General features: G+C 49.1%; 2 protein-coding genes across 2 annotated transcripts; one reads left to right on the top strand and one right to left on the bottom strand.

Moving 5' to 3' along the window:
* Nucleotides 1-1,273: 1,273 nt before the first annotated feature.
* Nucleotides 1,274-2,682, top strand: FTJAE_9040 (translation initiation factor eIF-2B subunit delta; the record flags this gene model as incomplete). Its single annotated transcript, XM_037355921.1, has 2 exons — nt 1,274-1,819; nt 1,861-2,682. The coding sequence occupies 2 exons, from the start codon at nt 1,274-1,276 to the stop codon at nt 2,680-2,682; spliced, it is 1,368 nt and encodes a 455-aa protein (XP_037203925.1).
* Nucleotides 2,683-3,100: 418 nt separating this feature from the next.
* FTJAE_9039 (NUO-14 NADH2 dehydrogenase (ubiquinone) 14K chain) lies at nt 3,101-9,442 on the bottom strand (the record flags this gene model as incomplete). The annotated part of the gene is made up of 5 exons (XM_037355919.1): nt 3,101-3,321; nt 3,441-3,611; nt 4,119-4,249; nt 4,297-6,395; nt 6,440-9,442. 5 exons carry the CDS (start codon nt 9,440-9,442, stop codon nt 3,101-3,103), a joined length of 5,625 nt encoding a protein of 1,874 aa, XP_037203924.1.
* Between the last annotated feature and the right edge of the window lie 391 nt (nt 9,443-9,833).

Raw genomic sequence — 9,833 nt, 5'->3', positions numbered from 1 at the left:
AAAAAAAAAAAGAGAAAAAAAACGAAGGTTATGCTAAGGTAATTATCGGATAGGCTTCGAGAAATAATACCAAACTCTAGGCACAGCCAATTGATGGTGTGTATGCCTGGGCTGGAAATTAAGCTACTTGCTGCTGCCTCTGTGCCTGCGGCCTGCCACTGCCTACCTGCCAACAGTGGAACCTTCCGCTGGTGCCTGGAAATTGGAGCTCCACCTTCCTGTGATTCACGCTCGGATTGGTCTTGATGCCTTAGGTGATATGTCAAAGTGGTCCGTGCATGGGGGATCTTTCTCAGCTATAAAACCCCGACTTCCTCCCACCCTTTCAGTCTTCTTTTTTCCTTTCCTCTCCATCCAAGTGCATGGGCGTTTTCCTTCTCCGTGAAGCGATAAGCTGAGAGAGGAATTTTGCTAGTTGAAAACTATACACTGACCGCTCCTTGTTGGGTTCGCCTGGCAAGGGAATTTTTGGAACTTTCATTTTCTTTCATTGCGACCAGTTCTTGATGAACTGCCGTGAAGAAGGAAACTCATGCGTGCGTGACTGAATGATTGCCCCCCAAGCAGCTTCTCCTGAAGCTTAACTTGATGTTGGGTCAACTGTGAAACTGATATGCCCAAAGCAAATGTGACGATGCCTGCATGCCAAATAAACCTCTTAGCCAACCTCACAACCACTTCTTCTGGGACCGGTAAACGTGGTATTGCACTTTTTGATGCTTGACATTTCCCTTCGGCGCATCGTGATGTCAAAATGCGACGCGATGTGACTTGTTGGGCTTGAATAGATCTGGTTTTCGCGAAAGAAACGACATGGAACCGACGAACACATAGGGATATCGAATAATAGCTTCGTTGTCTATCATAAAGGTAGTGAGTGACATTCCACGTAGTAATCTAGAGGCTCTGCTGAACTTCCTTCCCACTGCCACACCCACGCCTTCTTGAGGTTTGGCTAGCGCGGGGCATTCGATCACTGATTGGATTTCCCCATCCAAATGCCGGTCCAAATCATTATTTTCGAATGACTCAAAGCCTTCATTTGAGTGTGCCTCGCTGCAAACAGTACCTTTACTGTACCATTTTCTACAAAATAACGAGTATTTTCCAGCGAATCACACGAGTATCGCATAGAGAATCCCATACCGACTCTTTTACGCCAGTTTTACCGCAGCGCACACTCTGGTCTTGATCTCTGAAAGTCTGGGAGTGCCCCGCCTTCGCATAACCACATTCTCGATATCATCACAAACGATCGCTCGAACCGGTTCCAATGTCCACAGAAGCCGAGGGATCGGCCCCTGCGCCGCAGACCACAGAGAAGAACGATGTGAAGACGGAAAAGAAGGAGCAGGCCCAGCCTCAGAAGCCCAAAGAACAGCAACAAACAGCGCCCACTGGCGAGAAGAAGTTATCCGGCGCTGAATTGAAGAAGAAGGCCAAGGAGGAAAAGGCTGCCAGAAGAGCACAAGCCAAGGCTACCCAGGCTTCACAGGGCCCGTCGCAAGGCGGTCAACAGGCGTCCGGTGATGGGAAGGGAGGTAAAGCAAAGCCTAAGCAGGACGGACAACATCAGCACCAGCAACATGGCGGTGCAAAACTCCCTATTCGACCAGCGGCAGCGACGGCTGTAGTTAAGGACGACAAGCCTTCGATACCAGACTGCTTTAGCCACCTCTCCATGGCTAGGCGGATAGAAATGACAAATGCCGACAAGGACGTCCATCCTGCGGTCTTGGTTCTCGGTGAGCACATGAGCGCGTTCGTTATCAGTGATAGTATCACACGACTAGAGGCGACGCTGTATGCTTTCCAAAAAGTAAGAGATTCTGCCCATATGATATACTATTGATCTAACAGCCCCAGGTTATCGACTCTTACACAACTCCTCCCGGCTTCACTTTCTCCCGCCATTTCACACCTCACGTTCTCAACCCCCAGATTGAGTACCTCACAGCATGCCGCCCCATGTGCTTCTCAATGGGCAACGCCATCCGGTGGCTGAAGCTCCAGATCAGCAAAGTGGATGTCGATCTTCACGACAACGACGTGAAGAAGCTCCTCAAGGAGTCTATTGGCAACTACATTCGGGAGCGTATCACTCTCGCAGACTACGTGATTGTTGAGACTGCTGCCAACATGATTTGCGATGGCGAGGTTGTACTCACATACGCTCATCATCACCTCGTCGAGCGCACTCTTCTTCAGGCTCGCAAGAAAAAAATTGACTTCCGCGTGATTCTTGTCGATGATCCTTATGAGCGCGTCGGCATCGATCACGCCAAAAGGCTCTCCGCCGCTGGCATCCAAGTCACCTATGCCTCCGATTTTGGGGCTCTGCAAACACATCTCTATGAGGCAACTAAGGTTTTCCTCGCAGCCGAAGCCATCTTTAGCAACGGTGCTATGTACGCTCGCGCTGGCTCATGCGATATCGCCACGGCAGCTTCTGATATGAACGTCCGCGTTGTGGCGCTCTGCGAGACGGTCAATTTCACAGAGCGTGTATCCATCGACTCTCTCACATACAACGAAATCGACCCCGAGCGATCCACCGATGTCGGCTTCCGCTTGCTCTTTGACACTACCCGCGATACGTATATTTCGGTAGTTGTGACGGAGCTAGGTAATTCCTCTGCCACGTCTGTGCCTGCGATTCTTAGAAAATTAGAGGAGTTGTAATCAGGCTTGGATTGGGTCAAAGGAGCGTGGAAAAGTTTATCGGGGGTGATAGATGACGCGGCGTCTTGAATTGTCATTCTTGATAACTCGGTCTTGGGTTGGTGCTGGGATTAGAGGCAGCTCTATGAGGCAATGACAATAAGTTTTTTACTCATTGCGTGTGGTATAGCATGGCATGAGTTCGATCTAGTGATTGAGATCGAGTTCCGTGAAGCAATAGGCGTTTGGTGTTCTGCACATCACATCATCACACCGTTCAGAGCTTTGGCGTATTATATTCGAATCAAACGTCCCATTTCGACGCTCAACCTCCCAATATCACAATGTACAATAATATTGCCTCTCCAATCATCTTGTCACAAGCCGAAGAGGTCTTCGTTTCCCGATATCTTAAGTTTCCATTCCTGTTCATTCCCCTCTAAGCCTCCGCCTTAGCATCCCGCTCCGCCTTGCGCGCTCGCTTCTCGAGCAGCAGAGCCTTTCGTTCTTGTAGAGTAGATGTTTGGCTGTCGTCAACGCCCTGCAGCCAGTATCCGAAGCTGGCGCCGCCGGCTGCATAGACGGGGTACACCCAGAGGGAGGACTTGTTGAAGAATGGGCGCATCTCGATACCCATTTGCCAGAATCGAGCGCCGAGGCCTTTTTTCTGCTGTTAGTATCCAAATCTCTCTGCCCGTCGCATGTGTCTCGTCTCCAATTGCTCATGTCGTATGCTCGGGTGCTATGGGCGGCCGAATTGGCTCAGGTATGTGACGTACCGAAAAGGCTCCAGAAGGCGATGCGGTGGACCATGATGGGCAATTGACCGTCGAGTACTCGAGATTCGAGAGTGGAGAGGTTTCGTGGAGGAGAAGTTCGCTCGGAATGCGAGTGGGAGCGTTCGTTACTGAAAGGTGAGGTCGTGATCTTCAAGATCCATCCCAAGCTCACTGCAATTGGAGTCGAATTGATTGGTCACGATTATGATCACGTGAAACCTCATCACAACTACCCTGTACCTGACGTATCTCTTATATGTATCTGGGTATTGAACGGGTTTCTCGCAATTTATGAATAATAGAAAAAGTCTCGCGCCAAAGCATTGCTAAATTTCTCTCGGTCACTATTTAGACTGCGAGTATCAACGTGGATAGAACGTGTCCATAGAACTAAAGTCGATGGATTTGACTCGCAAACTACATGATAGCAAGATCATCTCATCGCGAATCTCCATAAGTTGCACCAATATCGTGAAACAGAAATCATGAGGTGTGTGTAATAGACCCTGTATATAATACTGGAAGAATCTAAAATCTACATAAAGTCTAGTGTCTAATTACGGCCATAACCATCAGAACAACCAGAGAGGCGATATCCCAAGAAGCCAAACGTCTCAAAACTCCCCGCTATGCCATGATAAAACAATCATCAGTCTAGCAAGCTTCGCCCCAATTGACCCGGGTAAGGTGGTGGTGCACCAGACGGAGGTGGTGCAATCGAGGGTGTTTCGCTGCGAGACCCAGCATTTGCAGTCCATTGGACCGCTCTGGCCACGATTTTGGGGAAATACTGCTGAATAAAAGATTCGCTAGCATCGTTAGCATGATACTATTGGACAGCATGGGGTAAACTTACGTATAGTAGCTGTGATCAGCATTGTGAAGCGACACGAGATTGTGTGCAAGTTCGTGTGCCAGAACCACCCACCACCAGGTAGCAGCCTCTGCCTTGGCTTGCCCGCTTCCTCCTGCGATTTGCGCGGCGTGCAACTGTAAGAAGAACCTGAAGTTACAGAAGATACTGCCTCCGGTGTTGAAAGCAATAGTGCCGCCAGCCTCGTCATAAAAGATGTGCAGAACTTTGGGCGACATAGAGTAGGTATTGCCCACCTCAATCAACATACTGGAGAAGACATTGAGATTGTTCAAATGTTTCGACAAGAAACTCCCTGGGTCTTTGATATCCTTGGCGAAGAATATCTTCATACCATTTGAAGTCTCTGCGATGAAAGTGATGTTATTTGCTGGCGTCTTGTCACAGTAAGTGGCCTGCTCTTTGACCTCGTTGACCTTGGGCTCTGAAAAGACACTATCAGATCCGTAAGCCCGGGTCGATTTGATGGCATTGAGCAAATTTTGCTGCACAAGTGCAGGGCTTGTGACTCTGCCCTCATCCTGTTGCGGCTTCTTGCCGGTGTTGGAAGAGTTTTCGCCAGGTGCCTCAATCTCCTTAGGTCTATCCAAGAACTTGTCCAACTCTTTGTGAGACTCGTCTTCATGCTGGTCAGAGTCGAATCCAAGTCGACGACCGATGTTTGCGAACAATCCCCTGCTCTTCCTAGCCTGTTGTTCAGGAGAGCGCTTTGTTTCCTCGGGTGAGTCCCAGGAACCTGGCATTGCAGGACCAAGAGGTTCTGGGATCCTGGTAGCTTCGCGTGCAGCCTCCGCCGCTTTTGCCTCAGCCCCCCATTGCTCTTCTCTCTCTTTGATCTGGCGCTGCTCCTCTTCCAGTGCCTTTCGTCTCTCTTCTTCAGCAATCCTGGCCTCGGCAGCCTTGGCCCGAAGGATACGATCGACATTGTAACCGCGATTTCTCAAACCGTAAAGATCAAGTGTGAGGAAAGGCTCAAAGAATAGGTAAGCCTGCTGATTCGGGCGTTTTAGCAGCATTTGGCAGATGGCTTGACCGATCTGGTACATGTCGGGCTTCGACTCATCAGAAACATAAAGAACCCAGCCGTTGCTGACCTTTTCACTCGCTGCCGATCGCTTTTCCGTGTGAGTTTGATGCTGACCCCTGAGAGTCCTTCTCAAAGCCACTGAGCGAACAATGTGAACAGTAAGGTTCTTGTCCAGCCATTTTACGTCATGCTTAATAGCATCTCGTCGGTAGTTTGTGTATTCAAAGAGAAAGATCTTTGATCTCTCGACAACATGCTTGCGAAGACTGAGTGCAGCCTTTTGTTTATCACTGTGGGGCCCAATTCTGACCTCCTCCTGCACAATGCTGCTCAATTTCTGAGCACCAAGTGCTAGATAGAATTCTTCAAGCGCGTCCTCTTCCGGCGCACAAATAAGGTGATCCTTGAACAATCTGTAGCTGATGATATCATCCAGGATCACTATTTGACTAGCAGAGGCAAGCTGGTATTGTCGGATAGGTTCATCCTCTTCCTCTAAGTCGTCTGACTTCCCCTTAGGAGGCGCGAGTTCTTTGTATGCAAGAAGGAAGGGTGCTGCACGCATTTTCCTCCACAATTCTTTGTCTCGGTGGAGTGTTGAGGATGCTTCTGCCAAGGATTTAAGAAGATCCAGGTACTTCTCCGAACTCTGCAAAACACCGAGGAGACGAGCTGGCTCACTGCATGCCATTTGTGCAACCTCCAACTTGGTTGGCTCGCTTTTGGCACCACATTGGAACAAGAATGCATTGGCCTCAGGGCCAAAGTCGACAAAGTCGAAGATGTCTCCATATGTAGTCGAAGCCCCAAGGTACACCCGTGAAGGACTGGCATGAGTGATGGAAGATGTTGATTTCTCAGACGATCGAGTAGTCCTTGTGATAGGAACTATCGAGGCGTTACGTAGTTTGACCAGGGTATTCTCGCCGAGTTCTGTGATTCGAGAGGCGAAATAGCTGAAAAGTGCCACAGCGTTCTGATGATCTTGAGGACGCGATGCCAAGAGGCGGTTCACACAGTCCACCATTGGCGGATCTCGTGCAACACCGAATTTCTATAGATATTAGCTGAGTCTGTCAAGTTTTAGGTCAAACTTACAATGGCATGGTCGTGTAGGTCTCTCCTCAAAATGTTAAACCCAAGGATAGACGCCCGCGGATTGTAAAAGCACTGCGAAGGCGGTACAAGACGGGTACTACCCTGAAGAGGCATGAATGCCTTAGGACTGCCACCGAGCTGGAAAGACCCGTACCCATTGATCTGGTGGTTGGCGAGGAAATATGTCATAGACGAAACCCGAAGGCTTTCATCGTTGCCAGACATCAGCTCAACGAGTTCAGGGACAGATGGGTAAGGCCGTAATCCAAGAGAATTTATGAATCGAGCTTCTGGGCTTCCAGGTCGATAGCTACCAGGAGGCCCTGGCCACTGGAGGATAGGTAATCGCAATGCACGCAAAGAGTCCTTAGGCTCGAATAGCTCCGAAACCTTGTAGAGCGTTGTCGTTCCCTTAGTGGACTCCATGCCCTTTGGACCAGCTTCGGCTGGGCAAAAGCGTGTCTGCTTTAGCTTGCTCAGATCTTCACCCGGAATATCCTCGCGGACAGATGCTAAATATTTGATGAGTTCCATGTGACTCCATTTCTGATGACCTTCACCAGACACATTCAACAACCTGGTAAAGATGGTCTCGAGATCTACAGTTTTTCGGACGCCAATAGTGACAAGAAATTTCTCCTTGATCTTCTCGCAACCTTGAATGACGGGAAGATCGTCAAAAAGCTTGACAATCGGGAAGAAGGACTCCGTAGGCTTTCTCATACCCTGCTTCGTAGGTACAACCGTGTTTGCTTGAAGAAGAGAAACAATGGTAGTTCTTGCGTTCGGGCTTGAGTTCTCAAAGTTCTTCGCAAGGACAGTCAAAATCTGAATGGCAAACTTGGATGATTGAGTCAAGTTCTGTTCCTCGGGTCTAGAAGAATTTGTGTCCAGAAGGAATCTCAACCATGGGAGAATTTCTAGCGGCTCCCATCCTAAAGCACGCAATTCAGCCTGCTGAGAGTTGGCAGTAAGCGCATGGGGGATTGTTGTAGGAGGAATGGGCAAGTTGGCAGGAATTCTGTTCGCGATGAGGTGATTCCGAATGCTACCGAGGGCAATGATCTCGCCTTGTTCCCCATCATCACTCATCGTGCCAACAGCTACTTCTAGCAAAGCAGATCGACTGCCAGGATCGAGCTCACCACTCAAGCTCTTCTTGCCCGCCCAACTGATAAAGTTCATCAATTGAACTTTGTTCATAGCCTTTGTCTCCAGCTCCTTCTTCACATCTGTGACCGTGATGTGTGAAATGAGACCGAAATCTATGAGCTTTTTCACAAATGGAACACCCTTCATCTCCTCTGGTACAACGGGGATGCTGTTGACGAATTTACTCATCTCATCAGAAGCAATGCGCACATCGACTGTTTGCAACACGCCTCGTGTTGAGTAGGTCTCGATTGAGGCCTTCTTAAAGCACATCCAAAAAGCTTCCTCAATAATCTGACCAACTTGACCGCTGGGAGTTGAGTCCTCAAATGTGAAGGTCTTGTGAATGTGAAGAGCTTCTGGCATGAACTTGGCGATAACCGCGGGAGAGAATTTGGTCTCTTTTGCCATCACCTGTTTGATTCGGCTACTCAGGTCGCTCATCTCGTTGGCAAAAGCAAGCCGAGTAATGATACCAGCAGCACGAAGAATTTCAAGGTTCCATGTCCTGACCCAACGAGCGTTCAAGTCGATAGCCTCTCTCTCTACCGTGGGAATTACTGAAGGTGCTGAGATATGGAGTCCAGCTCCAGTAGTCTGCATGGTGGGAAAGCCAATAAAGATGCGACCGCCCGGCTTTTTATTGGGAAGCACAGATGCAAAGACATCTGTAGCTTTGCCAAGCGCCCCCGATGTTGCGGCCTCTTGTGAAGCTTGAGTCTCATCATAAGACGAAGTTAGGATGGCGATCTTGGTTGTCTTTGGCGGGGGTTTCTTCGTCGCCCTTTCGAGTTCGGAAGCAAAGGACGAGGCTACGCTTGTACGGATGCTTGCAGAAGTCGCCCGAAGGAAGATTGTGGAGGAAGAAAGCTTAGTCACATCCTCGGATATCGTCACTTGCGCAGCATTCTCCTCATGCTGTGCTTTTGTCCTAATTCCTGCCTGTGACGCACTTGACGTAAGACGGGCAAAGAAGGATCTCAAGGAAGGAGTTTCAGGGGCACCGTAGGACTCATTCTTTGTGGTGGATGCCGCAGCTTGTGGTTTCCATCCTATGGCGGCCATGTAGGACGCATCAATCTGCGTGCTTGTGCGGTCAACGCTAGTAACCTTCATTAGGCCATCCTTTGTCCTCGCCTCGAGGTCGCGAGGAAGAGGGAGTTCAACACTCGGAGATGACTTTTTCTTCAGAGACAGAATCTGGTAGTCGTCAATCCAGAACTCAATGTGCTCGAGTGCAACAAAGGTCAAACTCGTCGCAAGGAACTGGCTAACAGACAGCAAGTTCGGTAAGGGTGTGGTTGTATTCCTGTAGTCGAGGACGAAGGTTGTATGATGGGTAGCTTGATCTGCTGGAATTTGAGACTTCTTTGTGAAAAGTGCATTTCCTTTCCAGTAGAATGCCATGGCCTCATTGCCGGAGCTGACGAACGGCTCTTCGCAATCAGCGAAAACACTGTAGAAACCGACACCGAAGGCACCGATCTTCGTTTCATCGGGGTTGCCCTCGGCAATACGCTTTAGCCTTCCCCAGTCTGTTTTTGTGAAGGGTTGTCCATCGTTCTGCACGACTAATCGGCGTAGTGTATGGTTTGACAAGGTGTGTTTCAGTATCTCGGATCGGCTCGTGGTATTCGGTAGTGGCACCTGTGTTGACGGGAGAGTTTCCCATTTGACGCTGACTGTCTTTGCCTGGGCATCCGCAGCATTCTGAATCAGTTCTCGCAATGTTGTCCATTCACCCGAGTATCGCGCAAGAACTTTGTCGATAAGAGCTCGAGTATCGACGGTAACGGCTTCCTCGTCTTCGCCATCTCGGAGAGCAGCGGCTCGTAGTCTTGAATAGTCCATCGTGGTAGAGTTGGGATGGTTTATATGTGCATTATTGTGTCGACGAAAGGATAAGGGTTTGAAAGGTGTAAGTCCGGACAAGAGAAGGAGACAACTATAATCTATTATTCATTAGTAATGATACTGACTTTAAGGAAGTGGTCTCGGAGTATAAGCAAGGCAGACAGCGACTACGTACAACGGTGAGGAGTGGCAAACGGTATTAAGCTTTATCAAACCCCGAGTATATAGGGATGTGACAGAATCACAATAGGAAGCAAACGGTGTGACAAAAGGGGATGGCGTTGAGAAACCAGAAGTCTAGTTAGGTGAGGTATGAAGATGGTTTCATAGTTCATATGATCTCAAACTCGTGGTAGAATAAGACCCCGAGGCTGTTAGAGGTGGTCCC

Source organism: Fusarium tjaetaba, assembly GCF_013396195.1.
Source record: "Fusarium tjaetaba strain NRRL 66243 chromosome Unknown NRRL66243_c0000200, whole genome shotgun sequence".
Classification (NCBI taxonomy): Eukaryota; Fungi; Ascomycota; class Sordariomycetes; order Hypocreales; family Nectriaceae; genus Fusarium; species Fusarium tjaetaba.
Note: the sequence above shows the minus strand (reverse complement) of the source record. Positions and strands in the feature narration are given on the sequence as shown.